We start from the raw sequence: 27,999 nt of genomic DNA, 5'->3' as shown, positions 1-27,999 counted from the left end.
CACAGTATATAGATAGAAAGAGAGGGACAGAGAGAGAGACACAGTATATAGATAGAAAGAGAGGGACAGAGAGAGAGACACAGTATATAGATAGAAAGAGAGGTACAGAGAGAGACACAGTATATAGATAGAAAGAGAGGTACAGAGAGAGACACAGTATATAGATAGAAAGAGAGGGACAGAGAGAGACATAGTGTATAGATAGAAAGAGAGGTACAGAGAGAGAGACATAGTATATAGATAGAAAGAGAGAGAGAAACAGAGTGACAGTGAGTGACGTCTTAAAAGGGTGGGTTTGCCACAATGTGGTGGCATGATTCACATGATGTGTTCCAGGAACATGTGATTACTTATCCGCAACAGCGGTTTACTGAGCTCAACATCATCATTGAAAACTGTGGAGAGCTTTAGTTCCTTCCCAGTACTACTAATTCACTCAATGGATGAAATGCTTTTGACAGTCACTCAACTGGTTCGTATTCATTAGTGCACACCGTGGCAAAACATACCAAAACAGTGGACAAACTAAACTATTGGAAGTTCAGGTTAGTAAGGTTGGTGCCTAATGAATACGACCCAGATTTTGCAACTAACAACAAGTCTAATATTCAGCCACTAGGTGGTGCCACAGAGCTGAGTTTGTTCCAAAAATAACTGTCTGGTACTTGTTTACCTCAACAAGCCCATTAAAATGAAACAAGTAACTGATTAAATAAGACAATAGATATATATTAATGCAATAGATAAATATATTAGATTCATAAAATAGATTAATACAACTATAAACATTTAGCAGAAACATTTCACAGGCAGATTACCGACAAATAATAAGCTAGTCCAGCGTAACATGTGACAGTGAAAGTAGCATCCCCTCACCTGAAGTCTCCCTTGTTGTTGGACACTCTGTCGGGTGGGCATTCCTTTACGGAGCTCTCCAGGACCACAATCTTGACGGTACGGGTGGTGTTCCCTCGGCTTGTCCTCACACGACACTCCCAGTTCCCCGTTGAAGCAGGCTGGATGTTGGAGATGGTCAACGCACTGAGTAAAGAACAGAGGGGAACAAGTAAATCAAATATTACTGCCAAAGACGGAGAGAGAGAGTAGACCGTTTTAACCATGAATGCCAAGAGGCACCATTTGCATCAGATGTTTAAATGCACAATCTGCCATTTTCATTTCCAGTCCAAAAGTGGTACCCCAGCTGTCTCTTGCGGCCTACTGCTTAGCTGATTTAAAGAGGGTTAGGTCACTTGTGCTTTGTGGAAACAATCAATCAAATCCTATTTACATAGCCCTTTTTACAATAACATTTGTCATCAAGTGCTTGACAGTTACCTTGCCTTAACCTCCAAGCAGCAGCAGTGGTGAGGAAAAACTCCCTGGAGGAAGAAACCTTGGGAGGAACCACTATACTCATCTAAGGGTGCCGTTCTCATTACCACTGTCTTCTATCTATCTGCCCACCCGCCCACCAGTACCGTCCCCCTTACCTGGCGATGAGGGAGCAGTTCTGTACCATGCTCTTCTCGATGAAGATGCCCTGTGCTGCATTGGGCTCCACCATGCGGCCGTCCTGGTACCACAGCACCTGCATGTCCTCCGCCACGAACGAGGCCTGGCACTGGAAGGGCAGGCTGTCGCCCTGGAACACGACTTGATGCTGGGACGGAGTCAGCTGGAAGGAAGGCAGTTCCAGGGGTGCATCTGGGGGGTAGGGGAGTATGGGGGTTACATTTTAGTGTATTTGTGTAGACCTTTTTCAATGTGTGTGTGGGTGTGTCTCTCTCTCTCTCTAGACTGCATGTCTGGGTAGGATTGGGTTAATTCAAGTTATTTGTTCACAACTTAATTATTCTCCTCAGGGGTGAAGCCAGGTGTGAAGCCAGGGGCGAAGTGAAGCCCATCTGTAAATAGCACACCCAACTACCTCATCCCCATGTTGTTTTTTGCTCTTTTGCACCCCAGTATCTCTACCCTGCACATCCTCTGCACATCTATCACTCCAGTGTTAATGTTAAATTGTAATTATTTATTGCCTTACCTCCCTAATCTTATTACATTTGCACACACTGTACATATACTTTTTCTATTGTGTTATTGACTGTACGTTTGTTTATCCCATGTGTAACTCTGTTGTTCTTTTTGTCGCACTGCTTTGATTTATAATCTTGGCCAGGTCGCAGTTGTAAATGAGAACGTGTTCTCAACTGGCCTCCCTGGTTAAATAAATGTGAAATAAAAAAATTAAAATAAAAAGGGGATCTCTTCAATAGTCAAACGTTGGTACCTATTTGTCACTCGGTCATGTGTCTCCACTTGTGAAAGCCGTGCCACGTATTTCCTAAACCGTGCAGTGAAGAGTGCCAAACTGATAAGACAGGGCAAGCACAAACAAAACACTGCAATGCTCCGTACTGCTGGCCCTTCCCTTATCGCCTGTGCCATTGGACAACTCTCATTCCCAAAAACACCAGCAACTAAAGGACTATGCCCTCTATGCTGCACACAGTATCAAGCCATCTCTGAACTGAACACAAAATAACTGCACTATACGGCATTTCCTCTCTCTGCATTTTGATATACACTGTACATCCACTGTATATCAACTGTACATTTGTATATACACTGTTCATTCTCCCGAGTGGCACAGTGGTCTAAGACACTGCATCTCAGTGCAAGAGGCGTCACTGCAGTACCAGGCTGCATCACATCCGGCCGTGATGGGGAGTCCCAGCACAATTGGTAGGCCGTCATTGTAAATAAGAATTTGATCTTGCCTAGTTAAATAAAGGTTAATAAAAAATAAAAAATAATCTTATAGCTCTATACTCACTCTACCTAGTTGTATATAATGTATGTAAACTCCGTTGTCTGTATTCTGTCTCTAAATGTAGTCGATCACTAGCAGCATATATCACCAAGTACAACTCTGAGCATGTGTAAAGGTAGCTACTTGGCGAATAAAGGTGATTCTGAACTCAAAATAGAGTGCAGAGCCAAATGCTAGAGGTTGTACGTCCATCTATTCTGTGTATCTGTCTTGGACGACAGCGTGCTAACGACTGACGGCATGTAAAAGTGTGTTCATGTGAGGTCGAAGTGAGGAGATCAGATGTGTGGGCGTGGTTGTGCGTGACTGTGCTAGAGTTTGAAGATGTGTGTGTACACATCAAAAGGTAGTCTCTTACTAGGAGCTCTGGTTTGAACAAGGTGATGTAAAGTGTAGGGGGTAACAGGTGTGTGTTCTCACGAAACTTTGTATGTACGTGGAGCTTAAGGGCTTTAAGGTGATGAGTAGGACCAGGTGTGTGTGTGTGTACGTCCTTACCACAGGTGAACAGCTCAGGCTTGGTGGAGGTGATGAGCTGGCCCTGCAGGGAGCGGGGGTAGGAGCAGCTGGTGTCCTTCACCCCGACGTTGTTGTCTTTGATCCAGTGCAGCAGCCACAGCAGGTTGCAGTCGCACAGCAGGTACGACGTCTGGAACTCCCTGAGGTAACGTGGGGACAGACAGAGTTAAAAAAGGAGCATTACTTTCAGCTTAATTTCCAGTCAAAAGTGATAGTCCCCTGTTCGATCCCCCATTCCATATCCTACTTTCTATGCTGTGTCCCTCTTATCTCCTTTCTATAGCCTCTCTGCAATTGTTTGTAAACTGAGGGTTAGGCCCTTGGTGGATGGAACCATTTGAATCTTTGTTTTGCTTCTTGGCTGAACGTGTTTGCATTACCTTGAGTTGCGAACCAGGAAATAAAAGTTACAGACTGCACCTATTGGTGCATTTCTACAACAGGGTATTGTACTACACTCTTTAAAGTAGCCCGGATAGAAAACCCACTACACTGCCACAGAGTGTCATGGAATAGCGTTGCAGTGCCTCAACTCTAAAGCATACTTACAAAGTCTTCAATGACACCAAGCTGTCAAACGTCCCTTGGGCCAGCGATGAAAACATGTTTCCTGAAAGGTTTCTGAAAGGACAAGATGAAGGCTATCAATCATCTATAACAAATCAAATCAAGTATACCAATCTGTCACATCACACAATCAGGAGCCAAACACAACCTGTCATTGGCAACTCCACTGAGATGTCCAGGAATATCTTAATCCTCACCTTTGCATCGTAGGGAAAAGGACATGGAATAATATGTTGCAGCTGTGGCACTGAGACGTGGGGGAACCATGGGTATTATGCTAATATCACAGCACCTGGCTGCCACCATTTTCTGAGCAGGGCAATTACTATTAGGGCGTTGGAGCCAGATATCACTTTCACATGAATGTCCTTATCAATGACTTATTTTTAGGATGGATAGGGGGAAAATGCAAACAGTTTTCAAAGAAAAATAATACTATGGATCTGGCGTATTTAAACAAAGTAATAAAGGAAAAATAACTACTACTTACAATCGAACTAGACTTGTGAGGCCTTTGAATATGTCCACGTTGAGGCAGCCAATGCGATTGTTGGACAGGTCTCTGTAGAAAGCAAAAGAAACGGAGATTCTGGTTATATTCTGTCCTGATTTACTCAAGTCAAACAGCAGCAATAGTCTAAGAAACTTAATATGCCATCGCAAATTGTACAAACAGCATGAAATTCATGACTAGATTCAATTGACATCATGTGGTGACTCAGCGATTTCCAATAAATCCACATTGTAGCTCAACAAATCAAAAAGTGGAGAAAACTGTCAACTCAATTACCAGACTGGTGATGTCATTCGCAGAGACAGGTTGGGGCAGAGGCAGGGATTGAAAAATCCAGGTCTGTCAGTTTTACAACTTTTCAAGGTGATTTGAGACGATGTCTGTGTTCGCCCCGAGGCGGCTTTCACATCAAAGCTGTTAGTAACACACTATACTAGTTGAAATTAATGTATTATGATTGATGTCAGACACATCAAAGTGTGTCTTTTTTCGCCAGGACCTGACACAGAGTGTCTGCCAAACATCAGGCAGTATTATCGATCTTTGAAGAAACCATGTTTGGGCAAGGATTTTATTTAGTCAACATTGTGAAAATATGATTTTGATCAACTCAAAGATAGTTCAAACTAGAAGAAATGATGTAGGAAGGCATTTCGAAACAACCATGTATAAAATCAAGGTTGTGGGTGTATATGCAAGCAGTTCCAGCTGGATAAAACGCATCTGATAAACGACTCGAACGTAAACAAATGACTCAAGTGTAACATTGGAACGGCCAGAAGAGGCCTCACAATACCCAACAAACTAGACCCTGCTAGCTGCAAGCTACAACCCTAGCCCAAGGCCTAATGCCAGGGCAGCATCAGACACTTAAATGCTTAGAAAATAAGTGTGGAGAGCATTACGTAAACATCCTGGTGTTGGTCTAATTATTGTTGTGGTTCCTAGGGAGGGTGGCAGCTGGGGAATTTACTGAGTGAGGTGGTTAGTTCCGCCTGGCCTGGGAAAAACCTTTCAGGGGCTGCCAAGAAGTCATGCTGGCATCCCGTGTCTGAGGAGGATCACCTACTGGGGTGGAACTCCCTTAGTTAAAGGGATAAACTCCCACCCTGCCAATGCTGCCATGGCATAGCGCTAGACATGGTCCAGTGCTTTGCAGTTGGGAGTGCAGTGTGACGTCAAAGCAGCCCACATAAGGAGAAAATGTCCATCTCTCACAAATTACATTGTTGTCATCGTCACCTATAATCATAGCCACATCATCCCAACAAATGTTTTTTTGTTTTAAAAGCTTGTGGTCTGTCCATGAAAGTAGCAGCAGCGCTCAACATTACAGCAAACCCAGAGCAAGCGGTCTGTTGTGATATGAGCAGATACAAAAATAGACTTGTGTGTAAGTAACAAGACAGGGTCAGTGACTGTTCAGCTGTCGGTGGAATGTAGCGGCTGCTGCCGGGTGGTATAAGGCCCTGGAGAGGCCAGTAAGGGGTTGTAGCTTGAAGTTGCCCCTAGACACTGATCTTGGGTCCATTTTTCATTTCCCCCACTAATGGTTAATGTCAGGATTGGGGGAAGGGAGGCTGATCCTAGATCTGTACATAGGGGACACTTCACCCCAGAGATACATGAATGGGTTGCATCCAGCAAAAATGTGCTTTGTCACGTCATAGGCATCTTATGGCTCTATTGACAACGTATACATTTAGATGAATGCAGCTGATATATGGACACGTCGCACCTGAGTCTAGACCTACTTTCTGCACATCAGGACCTTGACTAGCTGTATCAGGTGGTAAAACAGGGTTGGAGCTAGCCTCCCCTTGGGCTCTCTCCCCCCAGGGTATTACAGTATCTACTCCACCACCCCTAGCCAGTCAGGCCCAAACAGCTGGGACCAGGCACCATGTGACTGATCCCAGATCAGATGTTTGTCCCATGACGTGTCCAAAGCAACCCTCAAAACGTTGCGGTCGTGTTAGCTTTGCTTTTTATTTACTACAGTGGGAGCAGATCAGTTGCAGCTCGTATCCCGTCAGTGTCCAGCTGGGTTGAAATAGGATAACATTTCCTAACAATGTACACTGGAATGGACATTGACCTACGTTTCGATTCATTACAAATGATGGCAATGAAAAGGGGTGAAGTAATACATTGTAGCATGCATTGAACATGTCTGTTTTTTCAAGAGAAACTTCAAGCAAAATGTCAAGTCTGACATCGCTCTCCTCTCTCCAACAAGACGGATAAATGATGCAAGCAGCCTCGGTTTGGCCAAGTCGCTAGAGTCTTAAAAACGAGCGAAAATGTAATTAGGCTATTTGAAGTGAGGTACAGGGACAGATGGGAGAAATTAAAGATTGGCTGAGGCTGAGAGAGAGAGAACACTGAGTCTTTGTCGGGCGCCTTCGCTACTGACTGCATTGGAAGAGAGAGGGAGCGTGTATTTTCATGTCCTCCCTGTCAATTAACTCCATTACCCTTTTCCAGAAGCAGAAGAGGGCGGGCTGGAGGGTAGGTGCACTGCGTGCCAGCAGTCACCACAGGGCTTCTGTTTACAGCACCAGGACCAAGTTCAAGACTCATTTTTACCTCACCTACTCCTTTCGCACTTTTGCTAGTTGAGGAATATGTTGTAAGTGATATGTTGGAGACGCAGCCAGAGACGGGAGCAAATTAATGTTTTAACCACCTCCTGACAACCTGTCTGTGCAGTATATTTCCACTGCCAAACATGTTTAATTATGTGCAAAGACTGCTGTGTCTTCTGACCATAAACACAGTATATTGATGCATTTATAATCAGTGGATATCCAGTGTTTCTGATCAATTCATTTCGACCCAACGTTGACATTGTGTTATACAGGAGCATGCAAGATGAAATAGCTGTTGGCTGAATGATTTATAGGTTGGCTGAGGGAAATACAGTTAGCTATAAGTTCAGGGAATATACACTGCTCAAAAAAATAAAGGGAACACTTAAACAACACAATGTAACTCCAAGTCAATCACACTTCTGTGAAATCAAACTGTCCACTTAGGAAGCAACACTGATTGACAATACATTTCACATGCTGTTGTGCAAATGGAATAGACAAAAGGTGGAAATTATAGGCAATTAGCAAGACACCCCCAATAAAGGAATGGTTCTGCAGGTGGTGACCACAGACCGCTTCTCAGTTCCTATGCTTCCTGGCTGATGTTTTGGTCACTTTTGAATGCTGGCGGTGCTTTCACTCTAGTGGTAGCATGAGACGGAGTCTACAACCCACACAAGTGGCTCAGGTAGTGCAGTTCATCCAGGATGGCACATCAATGCGAGCTGTGGCAAAAAGGTTTGCTGTGTCTGTCAGCGTAGTGTCCAGAGCATGGAGGCGCTACCAGGAGACAGGCCAGTACATCAGGAGACGTGGAGGAGGCCGTAGGAGGGCAACAACCCAGCAGCAGGACCGCTACCTCCGCCTTTGTGCAAGGAGGAGCACTACCAGAGCCCTGCAAAATGACCTCCAGCAGGCCACAAATGTGCATGTGTCTGCTCAAACGGTCAGAAACAGACTCCATGAGGGTGGTATGAGGGCCCGACGTCCACAGGTGGGGGTTGTGCTTACAGCTCAACACCGTGCAGGACGTTTGGCATTTGCCAGAGAACACCAAGTTTGGCAAATTCGCCACTGGCGCCCTGTGCTCTTCACAGATGAAAGCAGGTTCACACTGAGCACATGAGCACATGTGACAGACGTGACAGAGTCTGGAGACGCCGTGGAGAATGTTCTGCTGCCTGCAACATCCTCCAGCATGACCGGTTTGGCGGTGGGTCAGTCATGGTGTGGGGTGGCATTTCTTTGTGGGGCCGCACAGCCCTCCATGTGCTCGCCAGAGGTAGCCTGACTGCCATTAGGTACCGAGATGAGATCCTCAGACCCCTTGTGAAACCATATGCCGACACATGCACATTTGTGGCCTGCTGGAGGTCATTTTGCAGGGCTCTGGTAGTGCTCCTCCTTGCACAAAGGCGGAGGTAGCGGTCCTGCTGCTGGGTTGTTGCCCTCCTATGGCCTCCTCCACGTCTCCTGATGTACTGGCCTGTCTCCTGGTAGCGCCTCCATGCTCTGGACACTACGCTGACAGACACAGCAAACCTTCTTGCCACAGCTCGCATTGATGTGCCATCCTGGATGAGCTGCACTACCTGAGCCACTTGTGTGGGTTGTAGACTCCGTCTCATGCTACCACTAGAGTGAAAGCACCGCCAGAATTCAAAAGTGACCAAAACATCAGCCAGGAAGCATAGGAACTGAGAAGCGGTCTGTGGTCACCACCTGCAGAACCATTCCTTTATTGGGGGTGTCTTGCTAATTGCCTATAATTTCCACCTTTTGTCTATTCCATTTGCACAACAGCATGTGAAATTTATTGTCAATCAGTGTTGCTTCCTAAGTGGACAGTTTGATTTCACAGAAGTGTGATTGACTTGGAGTTACATTGTGTTGTTCAAGTGTTCCCTTTATTTTTTTGAGCAGTGTAGTTCTACAGTTGGTTGTAAAATGGTTGAGGCTTGACAAGGGGAAATGAAGCTCTGCACAAGCCAAGGAGACAACCTTCCTGTCTCACTCACAGCACTAGCATCCAAACTATAGTTTATGTTGGCAAGGACCGGCAGGTACAAGATGATTGCAATACACAAAGGCACACACACACAGACAGAGACACACAAACACTCAGAAGAGTGCACAGGCACAAACACACTCATACGCGCTCTCTCTAGCACAGACACACAGACCCACGCACATGCCCATCCATCCATTCCCCTTTCCATGAATGTGTGAAAGTAGATTGGGCCTCATGCAGTCTCAAGTGGTCCCTGGCAAGGGCCCAAGTGGACTGGAGAACTGAATAGAACATTGCTTGAAGCATTAAAACACACAGAGAATCTCACTGCCGATAAGTACCTATCGGCAGTCTATCACAGTGGGAGGTCGTTCCTTCTCTTGCTAGAACAAAAGCGGTACCTGCCGACCCGGTAGCAACGAACGTACCGATTTTACTTGTAAAATCACAATGCTTGTCAGTGGCCAACAACTTTACTTTGAGCCAATCAGAGAGCACAAACCCCCACGTGGGAGAGCAAAATAAAAGGGGGATTTTCTCTGCCCATCCACGGGTGAGACAGCTGCCGAGTTAGTGCAGTGTCCTTAGCTAGCTAGCTATGCTGTGCTAGCTAACGAATATGCTAACATTAGCTTGTTAGCTAAACATTTGGCTCTTGGCTGCCACTGGCAGTATGGGATAATGGAGCGTGAATTAAATAGTTTCTTCGTCATCTTGCTAGGTAGTGATCTAGCTGTGGCCATCTGGCTAATATAATAAGGACTTTTTACAAAATAACAATTAAAATCGCAGACAGCTTGGAATCTAGACCATTAGCAATACCCACAGATATGCATTGCCAAACGAAGCTACTGCCACCTTCTGGTTTGGAGTATTTTAACAAGGGGCGAGTGGCTGACGACTTCGCTGTGTGAACACACAAGAGATCGACTGCCGACACTCTGTTCAAAGGCACTAAGTACTGTTGCTTTTACAGCAGTCGCTTATATAGACTGGATAGGCTAGACACAGAGAGTTAGCAATTGCCTCTATATCAGAAACAACAGATAGGGCCAAGAGTATTGTCGAAACCTGGCAAAGACCGTTCGGTTGAAATGTTGCATTGTGGGAGCATATACACCAGTGTGTAGGTTTTTTTCTTTCTTTTATACAACAGTTTTGGAGTTGGTGCGTTATGGATGCTGTATAATAAATCTGATGTTATGCAATAGAGGATCGGCTTAGACGCATGTTTAAAACCGTTCAGCCCATGACTCGTCCATCTGCCAAGAAAATGACAAATTTGATTAAAATGAAAATTATTTATTGCTGATGGTGATATTGATAACACTCACAGTCTTTTGAGTGCGAGCAATCCAAGAAAAGCCCCCGGTTCGATACGGCTGATGATGTTGTTCCGCATGTCCCTGTGAAAGACAAACAAAGGGTAAGCCACAAGAAAATAAAAAGGCAAACTAAACATCAAGTGCACAACAAAGCGTGTCTGGTTCGTGTCACGGCATATTGCAATCAACACATATTATGAATATTTGCAGCCAACTTGATCCAAAAATACCATTCCCCAATGAGTAATACATAATTTTCTACGCATCTAATAACACATAGATATTCTCTCAAGGCCTGCTCAAATAAATAAAAACATCCGAAGAAACACACTTCAGATCAGAGGGGTTCCCGAAATCCACATAAATACAGTGGATTGTGAGAAAGACAAGGTCCGGCTCAGAGCAAAATAACTTAGGACTTTTCACTGGAAAGGGACAAAGGTGGAGTTTTCCCCTGACTTCTCCAAGGAGGTTCAGGACAGGTTCAGGTTCAGGACAAGAGAAAAGCGTTCACGGAGGTGAGACATATGTGCATGAAACGGGGACTGAAATACTCCTTGCAATACCCTGCCGTGTTCTGGGTTACTGTGAGAGGATCACTACGTCGTTTCACAGATCCAAAAGAGGCACAGAAGTGTGTCGCGGGCATCAATGAGGCCGAACGATCTGAGTAGCGTGGTAGGCTACCATTTTTCTCTAAGCTGATAGAACTTCCTATGTTGTGAGTAATAGTCTCACTGAGCGTTTATGCTGTGAATGCTGCCTACAATTGTCTTTCTGGTTTACAGTTGATATCATGATACTACTAGATTAGGCAGGAATCTAGGCCAAGCATTTGTTTTATGGTCATAGTAAGGATAAACATAACTATGTTTGGGGGGGGGGGGGTTTCACTCGCATGTTCGTCCTATGCGTGATGGGCACAATCCAAAGTGTTAGTTGGCTTATTTATATCATTATTATGACCTATATCGGACACCCTTTGGTGTTGGTTCTCTGCTTACATTCCCGCCTTGTGGAATTAGACAGTTCATGAGAAAGATAATCTCTTCTCTTTGGGAGTATAATGAGCAGCCTGTCTTTATGTCCAATGTTTTTGGTTGATCCATGTCATTTCTATGACATGTCATCGCTGTCATATCAACATGTATATGGTCATGCCTGTAATTGACGTTGGTAAAACCTCCTTATTCTGGTTGGAGCGTCAGTGCTGGGAAGTCCTCGTGACACTTCACACGGATGAAGGCCTGGTTTAGGGGAGGGCGATTTTTACATTTTTTTTTAATGTCACGTGGATTTGGGATATGTTTATGACATATTTGTTCTATGGGAAAATTAGTGTTCTATGTGGAGTGCACTACCAGTCGTTCACTTTCTTTGATTCAAAAGCAAAGGCTATCCGAAAGGCATTGATTTAAAATACTTGCATAGTCGTCGTGTTTTGGTTATAGTATATCTACAACCTTTCAGACATGACCAATGTGATTCAAATGACGTTGTGGAATGTGAACGGATTAGGTTCATATTCTAAAAGAAGAAAGGTATTGAATTTTCTTTAAAAAAAACACACAGACGTGATTATGCTCCAAGAGACCCTCCTTCTGGAAAAGGATGCTCCTAGGGTGGGAGACAGATGGGTGGGCGGTGCTTACCATAATACAGTGATTCCCAAACTTTTTATAGTCCCGTACCCCTTCAAACATTCAACCTCTAGTTGCGTACCCCCTCTAGCACCAGGGTCAGCGCACTCTCAAATGTTGTTTTTTGCCATCATTGTAACCTTGCCACACACACTATACGATACATTTATTAAACATAAGAATTTGTTTTTGTCACAACCCGGGCTCGTGGGAAGTGACAAAGAGCTCAAATAGGACCAGGGCACAAATAATAATACTAATCAATCATTTTGCTCTTTATTTAACCATCTTACATATAAAACCTTGTTTGTTCATCGAAAATTGTGAATAACTCCCCACAAGTTAATGAGAAGGGTGTGCTTGAAAGGATGCACATAACTCTGCAATGTTGGGTTGTATTGGAGAGAGTCTCAGTCTTAAATAATTTCCCACACACAGTCTGTGCCTGTATTTAGTTGTCATGCTAGTGAGGGCCGAGAATCCACTCTCACATAGGTACATGGTTGCAAAGGGCATCAGTGTCTTAACAGCGCGATTTGCCAAGGCAGGATACTCGGAGCGCAGCCCAATCCAGAAATCTGGCAGTGGCTTCTGATTAAATTCAATTTTCACAGAACCGCTTATTGCAATTTCGATGAGGCTCTCTTGTTCAGATATCAAATTAAATAAACAGAAAATGTATAAACTTGAAACAGAGCTCAAAACGCTGGACAGGGAATATTGGTCCAATCCTAACAACATTTCTCTGGTAAACCTGACAAAAACCAAATACAAGCTGAATACTTTATTCAGTAAAAAAGCTGAAGCAGAGATGATACAAAATCAGGTGAAAAGGCAGGAAAACTGTTGGCCAGTCAATTGAAATCTAGAGAAACAGATCTTCAAATAGGTGGAATCAGAAATAAGACAGGCAAGCTGATTACCAATCAGAAAAAAATAAACGACATATTTCAAGACTTTGATCAGGAACTTTATACTTCAGACGGTGCTTTAGATATGCAGAAAGCAGAGGTATTCTTTCAGAATTTGAACCTTCCTAAACTAACAGAGGAAGACAGGAACTGGCTGGACCACCCCATTACTTTGGAGGAATTGACCAAAAAAAAGACAAGCACCCAGTGATAAAACTCCGGGGTTGGATGGGATACCCAGTGATTTTTATAAAAGGTTTGCAGAGCAGCTTAGCTCAGTAATATTGAAAACATTTAACACATCGATTGAGTTCCGACCTACGCGTGATGCAGCAATCACCCTAATTTTATTTATTTTTATTTCACCTTTATTTAACCAGGTAGGCCAGTTGAGAACAAGTTCTCATTTACAACTGCGACCTAGCCAAGATAAAGCAAAGCAGTGCGACACAAACAACAACACAGAGTTACACATGGAATAAACAAACATACAGTCAACAACACAATAGAAAAAAAGTACACATAAATGGAAAGGACCCCCATGAGTGTGGGAGCTACCGTCAAATTTCTTTGATAAATTCTGATGGAAAATTGTTTACAAAACTTCTGGCTATGGAGGGTGAATCATAACATTAAGAAAATCATAAATCCAGACCAGGTGGGATTTGTGAATAGCAGAAATTCATCTGACAATCCTACAGCATGTCATCTGGAAGGCAAAATATTTGGATACTTCAGTGGCAGCCTTATCCCTAGACGCAGAGAAAGACTTTTATAGGGTGGGCTGGGACTACCTGCATTATACTATAAATACATTTGGATTTGGACAGGGCTTTCAGAATATTATTAAACATACAGTTGAAGTCGGAAGTTTACATACACTTAGGTTGGAGTCATTAAAACTAATTTTTCAAGCACTCCACAAATTTCTTGTTAACAAACTATAGTTTTGTCAAGTCGGTTAGGACATCTACTTTGTGCATGACACAAGTCATTTTTCCAACAATTGTTTACAGACAGATTATTTCACTGTATCACAATTCCAGTGGGTTAGAAGTTTACATACACTAAGTTGACTGTGCCTTTAAACAGCTTGGAAAATTCCAGAAAATTATGTCATGGCTTTAGAAGCTTCTGATAGGCTAATTGACATCATTTGAGTCAATTGGAGGTGTGCCTCTTTGCTTGGCATCATGGGAAAATCAAAAGAAATCAGTCAAGACCTACAAAAATTGTAGACCTCCACAAGTCTGGTTCATCCTTGGGAGCAATTTCCAAATGCCTGAAGGTACCACGTTCATCTGTACAAACAATAATACGCAAGTATAAACACCATGGGACCACGCAGCCATCATACCGCTCAGGAAGGAGACGCGTTCCGTCTCCTAGAGATGAACGTTCTTTGGTGCGAAAAGTGCAAATCAATCCCAGAACAACAGCAAAGGACCTTGTGAAGATGCTGGAGGAAACAGGTACAAAAGTATCTATATCCACAGTAAAACGAGTATATCGACATAACCTGAAAGGCCGCTCAGCAAGGAAGCAGCCACTGCTCCAAAACCGCCATAAAAAAAACAGCCAAGGATTTGCAACTGCACATGGGGACAAAGATCATACTTTTTGGAGAAATGTCCTCTGGTGTGATGAAACAAAAATATAACTATTTGCCCATAATGACCATCGTTATGTTTGGAGGAAAAAGGCTTGCAAGCCGAAGAACATCATCCCAACCGTGAAGCACGGGGGTGGCAGCATCCTGGTGTGGGGGTGCTTTGCTGCAGGAGGTACTGGTGCACTTCACAAAATAGATGGCATCATGAGGCAGGAAAATTATGTGGATATATTGAAGCAAAATCTGAAGACATCAGTCAGGAAGTTAAAGCTTGGTCGCAAATGGGTCTTCCAAATGGACAATGACCCCAAGCATACTTCGAAAGTTGTGGCAAAATGGCTTAAGGACAACAAAGTCAAGGTATTGGAGTGGCCATCACAAAGCCCTGACCTCAATCCTATAGAACATTTGTGGGCAGAACTGAAAAAGCGTTTGCGAGCAAGGAGGCATACAAACCTGACTCAGTTACACCAGCTCTGTCAGGAGGAATGGGCCAAAATTAACCCAACGTATTGAGGGAAGCTTGCGGAACGCTACCCGAAACATTTGATCCAAGTTAAACAATTTAAAGGCAATGCTACCAAGTACTAATTGAGTGTATGTAAACTTCTGACCCACTGGGAATGTAATGAAATAAATAAAAGCTGAAATTAAATCATTCTCTCCTATTATTCTGACATTTCACATTCTTAAAATAAAGTGGTGATCCTAACTGATTGAAGACAGGCAATTTTTACTCTGATTAAATGTCAGGAATTGTGAAAAACTGAGTTTAAATGTATTTGGGTGTATGTAAACTTCCGACTTCAACTGTATGTACAACGAGGTCCTCCCGAGTGGCGCAGTGGTCTAAGGCACTGCATCGCATCCTGGTTCGAGTCCAGGCTCTGTTGGTCACCAGGTGTACGGTGTTTCCTCCGATACATTGGTGCAGCTGGCTTCCGGGTTAAGCGGGCATTGTGTCAAGAAGCAGTGCGGCTTGTCTGGGTTGTGTTTCGGAGGATGCACAGCTCTCGACCTTCGCCTCTCCTGAGTTCTGTACGGGAGTTGCAGCGATGAGACAAGACTAACTACCAAATGGAATCCACACAATTAGGGAGAAAAAGGGGTAAAAAAAACAACATTTAGTCACTAACGGACTATGATCATCTCCATTTTTAGTAGGACAAGGCACGAAACAAGGTGACTGTCTCTCGCCTGTCCTGTTTATTATAGCATTAAAACCCTTTGCCCGAAGCCATTAGGCTGCATCAGTCAACCAAAGGGGTTAATATAGGAGGTAGGGAGAATAAACTACTGCTTTATGCAGACTGGAGGTTTCAATGGGTCCCTAAAACCTTGAGGTACCTGGGATGGCTTTAAATCCTGGTCTAGAGAACATGACTTCATAAAACCTTGACCCACTACTGAACAAAATTCAACTCCAGTTTAAGAGCTGGGATAAGCTACAAATCTCATTATGGGGTAGAAAACAGGTTATAAAGATAGTCATAGCTCCTAAATTGAATTATGTCATCAGCATATTACCACTGTTCATACCGGTCTATACCTTTAAATCCATAGACAAAATGATTACTAAGTTTGTATGGGCCGGTAAAAGGGCCAGCATGAAACTAGCGAGACTACAGGCAACGACTGAGAAGGGGGGATTAAAGTTCACTAACATGTAATTATATCAAAACGATTTTGTAGCTGCCCAAATAGCCGCTCTCTTTACTGAAAATTCTAATAGGCCAATTTTGGAGGACATGGAATTGAATGCCCCATTCGGAGCATCAGGTTATTTGAGTCAACAAAAGGTGGGACTGCAGAATCCAATAATGTCCCATACAATAAAATATGGAGTCAGATTCATAAGAAAGAGAAATCTTCACCTTCCTGACAAGCTCTGCTTTGTTATGGAACAACCCTAAATTGAAAATAGGGGGACACGTGGTCTTCTTGGAAGATTGGAATAGAAAGGGGATAAAGAACATTGGTTGTCTATTTCAAAAATCATTTTTTTCTCTTTTGAATAACTAAGGTCCAAGTATAATTTACAGAAACAAGACTTTTGGAGACATCTCCAGTTTAGACATTGTATGCTTAAGGTAGGACAGAATAACAACAAATTCCCTGTAAATTCTGATATAAGTCTTAAGATAGCAATCCTTTGCTAATTACCACATACCGCACGGTTTCTATATAGCCACCTTATAGGTGGATTTAATGGAACTTGTAAGGGTCTAAAGGCCCGAAAAGGGAAAAAGACCAGGGAGGTAACTTTTGGAACGAAGGCATGGAATATAATAGTACCACAGATGCTCCTCCCTATGAGAGATGCCCGGTCCAACCTGATTCAATTTAAAGTGTTCAATAGGATTTATAGGACTCCTCTGAGGTTGAACAGAATAGGTTTGATAGAATCCAGTCTATGCTGGAGATGTCAGTCAAGTACAGGTGACATAATCCATATGATCTGTAACTGTCCTAGCTTGCATACCTTTTGGCAGAATGTAATGGAAAAGATTACCTGCAAATCCTGATTTGCTATTACTGAATATCACTAAAGATATTGATAGACTGAGAAGCTCATGTTTAAACTGGCTAGAAGTTGCTCTAACCACAGCCAAAAGAGTCATACTGAGACACTGGAGGGAGAAGGACCCTCCCTCATTTAACGAATGGTACATAGCCTTGGCAGAAACAGCTTCATATGAAAGGTTGCTCTATAAAATTAATGGTACACTCGTTAATTTTTCGGACTTCTGGGGACAAAAAAAGAAGCAGCAGCTCCAGTGAGCACACAATCACCAATACTGGACAACTGAGGACTGTAAAAACATTGCCTGGAACATGACAGTGAGTTCAGTTTACTTGGGTGGCCTGGTCAGTCCCCAGACCTCAACCCAATAGAGCAACTTTGGGATGAGATGGAACAGGCTGTTCACAGCATGAATGTACTGCCGTCCAATCTGCAATAACTGCGTGATGCCATCCCGTCTGCGCAGACCAACATCCCCGTGAACGTTTCCGACACCTTGTAGAATCCCCTGAATAATTCAGGATGTTCTGGAAGCAGAGGGTGGTCCGACCCGGTACTAGATGTGTTTACCTAATAAAAACTGGCCGGTGATTGTAGAAGAGCCTTATACAGTGCATTCGGAAAGTATTTGACTTTTTCCACATTTTGTTAGGTTAGTCTTATTCTAAAATGTATTAAATTAATATTTTTCCTCATCACTCTACACACAATACCACATAATGACAAAGCAAAAAAATTGTTTTTAGAAACCAAATTATAGAAAATAAAAAACAAAAATATCATTTTACAAAAGTCCTCAGACCCTTTACTCAGTACTTGGTTGAAGCACCTTTGGCAGCGATTACAGCTTTGAGTCTTCTTGGATATGACGCTACAAGCTTGGCACACCTGTATTTGGGGAGTTTCTCCCATTCTTCTCTGCAGATCCTCTCAAGCTCTGTTAGGTTGGATGGGGAGCGTCGCTGCACAGCTATTTTCAGGTCTCTCCAGAGATGTTCAATCGGGTTCAAGTCCGGGTTCTGGCTGGGCCACTCACGGACATTAAGAGACGTGTCCCGAAGCCACTCCTGCGTTGTCTTGGCTGTGTGCTTAGGGTTGTTGTCCTGTTGGAAGGTGAACCTTCGCCCCCCAGTCTGAGGTCCTGAGTGCTCTGGAACAGGTTTTCATCAAGGATCTCTCTGTACTTTGCTCCGTTCATCTTTCCCTTGATGCTGACTAGTCTTCCAGTCTCTGCCACTGAAAAACATCCCCACAGCATGCTGTTGCTGCCACCACCAAGCTTCACCGTTGGGATGGTGCCAGGTTTCCTCCAGACGTGACCCTTGGCATCCAGGCCAAAGAGTTCAATCTTGGTTTCATCAGACAAGGGAATCTTGTTTCTCATGGTCAGAGTCCTTTAGGTGCCTTTTGGCAAACTCCAAGCGGGCTGTCATGTGCCTTTTACCGAGGAGTGGCTTCCGTCTGGTCACTCTACCATAAAGGCCTGATTGATGGAGTGCTGCAGAGATGGTTGTCCTTCTTGAAGGTTCTCCCATCTCCACAGAGGAATTCTAGAGCTATGTCAGAGTTATCATTGGGTTCTTGGTCACCTCCCTGACCAAGGCCCTACTCCCCCGATTGCTCAGTTTTGCAGAGTGGCGAGCTCTAGGAAGAATCTTGGTGGTTCCAAACTTCTTCCATTTAAGAATGATGAAGACCACTGTGTTCTTGGGGACCTTCAATGCTGCAGAAATGTTTTGCTACCCATCCCCAGATCTGTGCCTTGACACAATCCTGTCTCGAAGTTCTACGGGCAATTCCTTCTACCTCATGGCTTGGTTTTTGCTCTGACATACACTGCCAACTGTGGGACCGTATATAGACAGGTGTGTGCCTTTTCAAATCATGTCCAATCATTTTAATTTACCACAGGTGGACTCCAATGAAGTTGTAAAAAACATTTCAAGGATGACGAATGGAAACAGGATGCACCTGAGCTCAATTTTGAGTCTCATAGCAAGGGTCTGAATACTTGTTTTTTATTTCTAAAAAACGGATTTCGCTTTGTGGTTATGGGGTATTGTGTGTAGATTGAGGAGGAAAAACATTAAGTTAATCAATTTCAGAATAAGGCTGTAAGGTAACAAAATGTGGAGAAACTCAAGGGGTCTGAAAACTTTCCGAATGCACTGTACATTCAGAGACAACATAAGGTCAAAGAGTAAGGCCTACACCCAAGAGCCAGTTTTGAGCTACAATTTTAGCAGAATGTATGACTGTCCTTAAACTGAAATCCAACTGATGCTTACTCACCCCGTTGACCCCTGGTGCTATGGTACTTGTATTGTACTTCTTTATAGACAATATAACTGCAATGGCCAACAATTCCCCCATATCCCGCGGGACTCTCACCCACTCAGACACCTGTGGCAGGGGCACTAGACACCGCCCCCCCCAAAATCAATCAAGCCTCCTCAGCCCAGTCACTGCAGCCGTGGGTCTCCAGGGGCCCCACACACAAACGCTCCCCACCACGCTTCGTCCTGGACTGAGTTCGAGGCAGCACGGTCACAGATACCTGCTAGCACCTAGCGCTCACCTGCGCCACCACTGCCGAGTCACTCATTACGATCTGTTTTTAAAGACCTCGCAGGTCACCACCTGAGCCCCCAAACAAAGGCCGCTGGGTAACTGTGACTGGGCTGTTTGATGTTCAGGAGCTGTCATCTGGCTGGAGGGGGATTGGGAGGCAGGGCTACACATGGATCATAGGAGCCTAGCTATTGCTTTTGATATGCATTGGCAAAATTGGTTTTCCTGTAGAGGGGTGTTGAAAGACAAATGGAAAAGGGGTAAGGCCGAAAAAAAGAATGTTCTTAAAAATTTGATGAATTGGTGCCTCTATGGCAATTCAAAAAGGCTGATTGAGAGCCTTTTTACTAAATAATGTGTTCGATTTATATGATTGTGTATTGCTTTTAGTGTATTGATATGCATATTGATGTGTATAATGTATTATTGATGTGTGTAGTGTGTATTGATGTGTATATAGGGCATCTGTGAAAGATACCTTGGTCTCAGTATGACTCCCTGTCAAAAAAAGGTTTAAAAAATGCAATAAATGCGAGGCACAAATGGATCACCTTGGACCACCTGTAAGAGGCCAGAAAAAGAGAGAGGATCTTTGTACTTGCTTACTGTGCCGGACGGTACCTTTACCCTACTAATAATTTCTCCCCAGCCAATTCTGTTCTCCCCTCTAAATACCTTCCAAAAGTTTCACTTTGAAATGCTGCTGTTGCCTTTGTCAACACTAGCTGTGGTCTTTACCCAACTGTTTGATGTTGGTGACCATAGTAAATCAACAGAGGGGCAAAATGTCAGAAGTTATGGAATCGCAGATTAACCACTGTTCAGACTCTGGGGGAGGGTGTTCAACAAGGCACAATTTTGGTTCACATTTATCCATGCCTTGATTAGGCTTGATGATACCAAGGTGTGGCCGGTGCCAGCCAAATGAACGGTGTCAAACGTCAGTGGTGGCAGCCCACAGTTTAGCACCAAAACCAATCCCAATCTACTGATCCTTCCATTTCCTCAAAGAGTAGTGCTGGAATGCTGTCAAAGGGTGAAACAGTGCACCAATTTTTCTGAACTCGTTTCAAACTCAAATTCGGGATTTTCTGTGATTCCAATTCCTAATGGTCATTCTGCGGTTTTCCCAAAATGACAGCTTGGCGTGATCGGTTCTGTGGCGTCTTAGACGGAGGACGGGGGAAACAAAGGTCTTTGTTTGGTGGATTATGTTAACTTCACTAGGGTAGGGGGCAGCATTCGGAATTTTGGATGAAAAGTGTGCCCAAATTAAACTGCCTGCTACTCAGGCCGAGAAGCTAGGATATGCATATAATTAGTAGATTTGGATATAAAACATTCTAAAGTTTCCAAAACTGTTAAAATAATGTTGGTGAGTATAACAGAACTGATATGGCAGGCGAAAACCTGAGAAAAATCCATCCAGCAAGTACTATTATTTTGAAAGGCTGTTTTTCCATTGAAAGCCTATCCACCATACAAAGACTTAGGACCCAGTTCACGATCGCTATGGCTTCTTCTACATGTGGCCAGTCTTTAGGCATTGTTTCAGGCTTTTACTCTGACAAATGAGGGAGAAACGGCACTTTCAATGAGTGGACAGGAAAAATTTCCAGCCATGAGCCCAGCGCGTGATCGGGAGCGCGCATTTCTTGTTTACCTTTTCTATTGAAGAAGCTTTTGTTCGGTTGAAATATTATTGATTATTTATGACAAAAACAACCTGAGGATTGATTTTAAACATCGTTTGACATGTTTCTACAAACTTTTACTGTACTTTCTTTAACTTTTCGTCTGATGTTGAGAGCGCACATTGTGCCTTTTGATTACTGAACTAAACGCACCAACAAAACTGAGGTTTTTGGACATAAAGAGGGACATTATCGAACAAAACAAACATTTATTGTCTAACATGGAGACCTGGAAGTGCCACCAGATGAAGATCATCAAAAGTAAGTGATTAATTTTAACGCTATTTCTGACTTTTGTGACACCTCTCCTTGGTTGGAAAATGGCTGTATGGTTTTCTGTGGCTAGGCGCTGACCTAACATAATCGCATGGTGTGCTTTCGTCGTAAAGCCTTTTTGAAATCGGACACTGTGGTTGGATTTACAAGAAGTTTATCTTTAAAATGGTGTATAATACTTGTATGTTTGAGGAATGTTTATTATGAGATTTCTGTTGTTTTGAATTTGGCGCCCTGCAATTTCACTTGCTGTAGTCGAGGTGGGACGCTACCATCCCACTGGTGCCAGACAGGTTAAGCGAGTCACTGAAATGTTATGTTTCTGACCTGTTTGTCAGTTGTTTACGAAGCTCGTCACGTACATGACTAAGATTAAAATCCAGGGGTGGCATCCATGTATTGAAAAGAATAATCATACAAATTCAACACTATCACCTTTGGCACTGCACTACACTGGCAGAATTATCAGTAAAAGTACAGAATATTAAACCATTTGACATTTCCTTTATAGAGAAGCAGAATAACTTGTGGGGCGAGTCAGGTAGCGGTGGAGGTAGACCGCGTGCAACCTATCCCAACTCCCCCTCAGGTTCCAAAACTGCCGACCACAAACTACCTGGCACATTTCAAACTCCCTTTGCAAGAACACGCTAGGCCTGCTTGCCATGCTAAAATGGAAATGACTGGATAATGGAATCTGAATTAATTTACCTTAGAGTACTTTAGGGGATTCCGGAATTATCCTTGTGCTCTGACTAGATCGAACCTGAGATTCTGTAGAAGCCTCTGCAGCCATTTTGGAAAGATGTAGAAACACAGCCAAATGCACTGTTCAATATAAGAGCGCAGCAGCTACTGACAAACATTATAAGCTTGTCATTTGGATGTTGGAAAAGATTAAGTCTCTTCAATTTTCATCTGCCACAAGTAATATTAAAGTATATTAAAGTTAAAGTTTCTTTGGCAGGTTTCTAACACGTATACTCTACCAAATCTGTCACAAAGTTTATTTCCAAGGTGAAAATGGATGTTACAATCACGAGAAATTGCTGATGTTTGTCCAGTTAAGTGAAGAAAAAACGGAAATCTCCCACCCCATACTTTTTTATACATGTTTAACTTGAGTGTATCTTAACTTATGCAATGTTGATAACCTACAATTACAAAATCTTCGCAGGTTTCTTACATGCATAAAAGACTAGCATTCCTCATATACTGTCATTCCCCAAACTCAAAACCTCTCCAGTCCTTCCAAATAACAAGAGATTATCCCTGCTTCATTTGTAATAATAACCATTCCCTCTGCCTTGACTCAGTGTCAGCTTTGGGAGATAATTACTGTGCGACAGGGTTCATATTACTGTATAGAAGGGTGACCATGAGGGTTGATTGTTGACTTCAGGAAGCAGAGGTGGGAACATGCCCCGATCCACATCAGCTTGACTGCAGTAGAGATAGGGCTGTTGTGGTCATAACATTTTGTCAGACGGTTATTGTTATGCAAAAGATTGCTGGTCTCACGGTAATTGACCGTTAATTAACTTTTTCTCAATAGGGGGTGCTGTTTGCACTTTGTAATAATTTCGTTCCCAAATTAAACTGCCTCGTACTCAATTCTTGCTCGTACAATATGCATATTATTATTACTATTGGATAGAAAACACTCTGTAGTTTCTAAAACCGTTTGAATTATATCTGTGAGTAAAACAGAACTGGAGTTGGAGCAATTTTCCTATGAGGATGTGAGAATGCTGAATTCTGCAAGCTGTTCTGAGGTCGGTTTATTAATTTGCCTGTCTTCTATTGGTTGAGATGCACTGCATACGCCTTCCCCTGGATGTCAGCGAATAGTGAGAATTGAAATGGAGTCGCTAGGCAGATCTGAAGGCCTATAAATAGGCTGGCAACGTGGTGTACTCTTTTTCTCCTCTTCGCCATGACGCAAGAAGGACCTCGGCATGTCGTTCTAGAAAGCTCCGGTTATAGCCCATAGATATATCCGGCTCTGTTTTTATTCGATATAGGTGTTAAAGACATCATAATGTTGTTATTTTAAACCGAGTTATATCAGTTTATTGCGATTTTTCGGGTATTTATTTGTGCTGCGTTCTAGTGAGTTGGACACGTCTTAGCCACATGGCTAATGTTTACTGCTAATTCCAAAGTTGAAGACTACATTCTACAACCGAGCAACGATTCTTTTGGACAAAGGACAACTTTCCCAAGATTCTGATGGGAGTTCATCAAAAAGTAAGAACTATTTATGATGTTAATTCGTTGTTCTGTTGAAAAATGTAAAACGCATATTCCGCCATTAATTTCGGTGCGGTCTCGCTTTAACGCACGCTGTAGGTCGTAGTAACGTTAATTTTAAAAATCTAACACAGCGATTGCATTAAGAACTAATATATGTTTCATTTGCTGTCCAACCTGTATTTTTTAGTCAAGTTTATGATTAGAATAGGTGCCTCTCCCAAGATTTCTCCCGACATATTGTTGGCAGCTTGGCTACTATTCTCATTGTATAACCACGATTTGTGCCGCTAAATATGCACATTTTCGAACAAACTCTATATGTATTGTGTAATATGATGTTATAGGACTGTCATCTGAAGAAGTTTGAGAAGGTTAGTGAAAAAATTAATATCTTTTGCTGGTTTATACGTTATCGCTATTTTTGGCTTGAATCAATGCTGTTGTGTGGTTGGCTATTGTAGTAAGCTAATATAATGCTATATTGTGTTTTCGCTGTAAAACACTTAAAAAATCTGAAATATTGGCTAGATTCACAAGATCTTTGTCTTTCATTTGCTGTACGCTGTGTATTTTTCAGAAATGTTTTATGATGAGTATTTAGGTAATTCACGTTGGTCTCTGTAGTTATTCTAGTTGCTTTGGTGAGAGTTGTGATGGTGGCTGCAATGGTAAACTATGATTTATACCTGAAATATGCACATTTTTCTAACAAAACATATGCTATACAATAAATATGTTATCAGACTGTCATCTGATGAAGTTGTTTCTTGGTTAGTGGCTATTTATATCTTTATTTGGTCGAATTTGTGATAGCTACCTATGCAGGAAAAAAATGGTGGGAAAAAAAAGTTGTGTCTTTTGCTATCGTGGTTAGCTAATAGATTTACATATTGTGTCTTCCCTGTAAAACATTTTAAAAATCAGAAATGATGGCTGGATTCACAAGATGTGTATCTTTCATCTGGTGTCTTGGACTTGTGATTTAATGATATTTAGATGCTAGTATTTACTTGTGGCGCTATGCTAGGCTATGCTAGTCAGCTTTTTTACTGATGAGGGTGCTCCCGGATCCGGGATGGTGACTCGTGAGAAGTTAACAAACAGGTTTAGCATCTCCAGGACACCACACATATAAGCCGCTGATGAGCCCCTTTAGAACATCTACATTAAAAACTGTCTAATAAATTAATTGGTCATACACCATCACAATGAATCCATTCTTTATTTTAGTCAGGTCTAAAACATAACATAATGAAGAAAATGTATTTCAGAACAGAATATGAGTTGGCCTACTGTATGTTATCTGGCTATGCGCCATGCCATAGGCTTGTTCATTTTTTAAATTTAACTAGGCAAGTCAGTTAAGAACAAATTCTTATTTACAATGACGGCATTCAGGGGCAGAACGACAGATGTTTACCTTGTCAGCTCAGGGATTCGATCTAGCAACTTTTCGGTTCCTGGCCCAACACTCTAACCACTAGGCTACCTGCCGCCCCATTTAGCTGACAAGATATGCCATTATTTTATAACATTTTACAGTAAAAAGAATATACTTGAGCTTAGCTGAATGAAATAGAATGGATATTTTTCCTATTACAGAGATGGTTTGACTATGAAGTGGCTATGTTGAGTGTAAAAATTGTCATTTGAAACAGGTCCTAAATGCTAGATTTAGCGATATTGGGCAACTTTAATTGTGAATGAAAGCAACCGTATAATGTATAAGAAAACATATATGGGCTGCATGATGCGACTATTGGTGATTTGAGAAAGTAGCAAAAAAATCTTGCGCTCTGTTCGTTGCCTCAGGCTGCACAGCTGTTCCCTCATCAAGTGATCATATTTTCACCCATCAGACTATTCTCAATTTATTCTGGTCTTTACTAATATGTCAAATTAGTTTGGATTTAGAATGGCCCGTTATCAAATGGGCAGGAACAGGGGCAAAAAACTAAATGTAATCTGTATGCACCTGAATAGTGAAGGGAGGCTGCGCGCTTCCCCACCGGTAAGGCTACTTTGGTTTTATAGCAGAGCATGCGCTTAATATGAGCAGCTAAAAAATGAATAGAAAAAAACTTGTTTCACTCCACGCATCAATCACTGTTTGAGAAGCATGCTCTCGCTAACTACAGGTGATATTCCTGCCCAAACTCTGTATTCCATGGGCTCTCCAACCCTGTTCCTGCAGCTACACAGTGCTTAATTTGGGAAACCAAATGAAATCTGTTTGGGAACATCAATAGTAACATGTTTTCACAATGAAACACATTTCACTAAACTGTTGACAGCCTGTCTGCTCGCTCAAGAAAGGAATAAAAGGAGAGAGGAGGAGGAGGAGATGGACATGCATGTTGATTAGAGGTCGACCTATTAAATCGGAATGGCCGATTAATTAGGGCCTATTTCAAGTTTTCATAACAATCGGTAATCGGCCGATTATATTGCAATCCACGAGGAGACTGCGTGGCAGGCTGACCATCTGTTACGCGAGTGCAGGCAGAAAGGAGCCATAGCTAGCATTAAACTTATCGTATAAAAAACAATCAAACATAATCACTAGTTAACTACACATGGTTGATGATATTACTAGTTTAACTAGCTTGTCCTGCGTTGCATGTAATCAATGAGGTGCCTGAAATTGTATCACTTCTCTTGCGTTCAGTGTAAGCAGAGTCAGTGTAACGTCCTGACCAGAGTTCTTATGTGTTTTGCTTGTTTAGTGTTGGTCAGGACGTGAGCTGGGTGGGAATTCTATGTTGTGTGTCTAGTTCGTCTGTTTCTGTGTTCAGCCTAATATGGTTCTCAATCAGAGACAGCTGTCAATCGTTGTCCCTGATTGAGAATCATATATAGGTGGCTTGTTTTGTGTTGGGGATTGTGGGTGGTTGTTTCCTGTCTCTGTGTTTGTGTTCTGCACCAGATAGGACTGTTTCGGCTTTCACGTTTTGTTATTTTGTTATGTGTTAATGTTCACCGTGTAACGTCTGATTAAACATGTTGAACACTAACTGCGCTGCATTTTGGTCCTCTCCTTCATCCCAGGAAGAAAGCCGTTAGTCAGGGTATATGCAGCAGTTTGGGCCGCCTGGCTCGTTGCGAATTGTGTGAAGACCATTTCTTCCTAACAAAGACAGTAATTAATTTGCCTGAATTTTACATAATTATGACATAACATTGAAGGTTGTGCAATGTAACAGCAATATTTAGACTTAGGGTTGCCACCTGTTCGATAAAATACGGAACGCTTCCGTATTTCACTGAAAGAATAAACGTTTGTTTTTTAAATGATAGTTTCCGGATTTGACCATATTAATGACCTAAGGCTCGTATTTATGTGTGTTTATTATACTATAATTAAGTCTATGATTTGATAGAGCAGTCTGTGCGGTGGTAGGCAGCAGCAGGCTCGTAAGCATTCATTCAAACAGAACTTAAGTGCATTTGCCAGCAGCTCTTAGCAATGCTTGAAGCACAACGCTGTTTATGCCTTCAAGCCTATCAACTCCCGAGATTAGGCTGGCAATACTAAAGTGCCTATAAGAACATCCAATAGTCAAAGGTCTATGAAATACAAATGGTATAGAGAGAAATAGTCCGATAATAACTACAACCTAAAACTTCTTAACTGGGAATATTAAGACTCATGTTAAAAGGAACCACCAGCTTTCATATGTCCTCAAGTTCTGAGCAAGGAACTTAATGTTAGCTTTTTTACATGGCACATATTGCACTTTTACTTTCTTCTTCTTACATAAATAAAATAAATGTAGTCTCAAATAAATAATGAAACATGTTCAATTTGGTTTAAATAATAATAAAAACACGGTGCTGGAGAAGAAAGTAAAAGTGCAATATGTGCCATGTAAAAAAGCTAACATTAAGTATATATATATATATATATATATATATATATATATATATATATATATATATATATAAAAATCGCCATTGGCTTTATTTGGTCCTCCAATAATCGGTATCGGCGTTGAAAAATCATAATCGGTCGACCTCTAATGTTGATGAGATATTCTGTATAGCTGAAGGTAATGTGTCAATTAATTAATTATGAAAATATTTTTTTAAATCCCTATCACGTGGCTAATCAAAATCAAATGCGTTAATTGTAGGCTGACTGTAAGCCGCCCG

The 27,999-nt window shown here is 42.3% G+C and overlaps 1 protein-coding gene across 1 annotated transcript in view; it reads right to left on the bottom strand.

Annotated features, from left to right (window-relative positions):
- LOC120049656 (adhesion G protein-coupled receptor A3-like) overlaps nucleotides 1-27,999 on the bottom strand; it is a 67,116-nt gene that overhangs the window by 10,108 nt on the left and 29,009 nt on the right. The window contains exons 3-8 of the mRNA XM_038995992.1: nucleotides 10,373-10,444; nucleotides 4,410-4,481; nucleotides 3,902-3,973; nucleotides 3,332-3,492; nucleotides 1,494-1,707; nucleotides 877-1,041 (exon numbers count right to left, since the gene is read on the bottom strand). Coding sequence (XP_038851920.1) covers nucleotides 877-1,041; nucleotides 1,494-1,707; nucleotides 3,332-3,492; nucleotides 3,902-3,973; nucleotides 4,410-4,481; nucleotides 10,373-10,444 — 756 coding nt within the window. The remainder of the gene's footprint in view (nucleotides 1-876; nucleotides 1,042-1,493; nucleotides 1,708-3,331; nucleotides 3,493-3,901; nucleotides 3,974-4,409; nucleotides 4,482-10,372; nucleotides 10,445-27,999) is intronic.

This window comes from Salvelinus namaycush, chromosome 6 (genome assembly GCF_016432855.1).
Source record: "Salvelinus namaycush isolate Seneca chromosome 6, SaNama_1.0, whole genome shotgun sequence".
In the NCBI taxonomy this organism is placed as follows: domain Eukaryota; kingdom Metazoa; phylum Chordata; class Actinopteri; order Salmoniformes; family Salmonidae; genus Salvelinus; species Salvelinus namaycush.
This window is presented reverse-complemented; position numbering and strand designations above follow the sequence as displayed.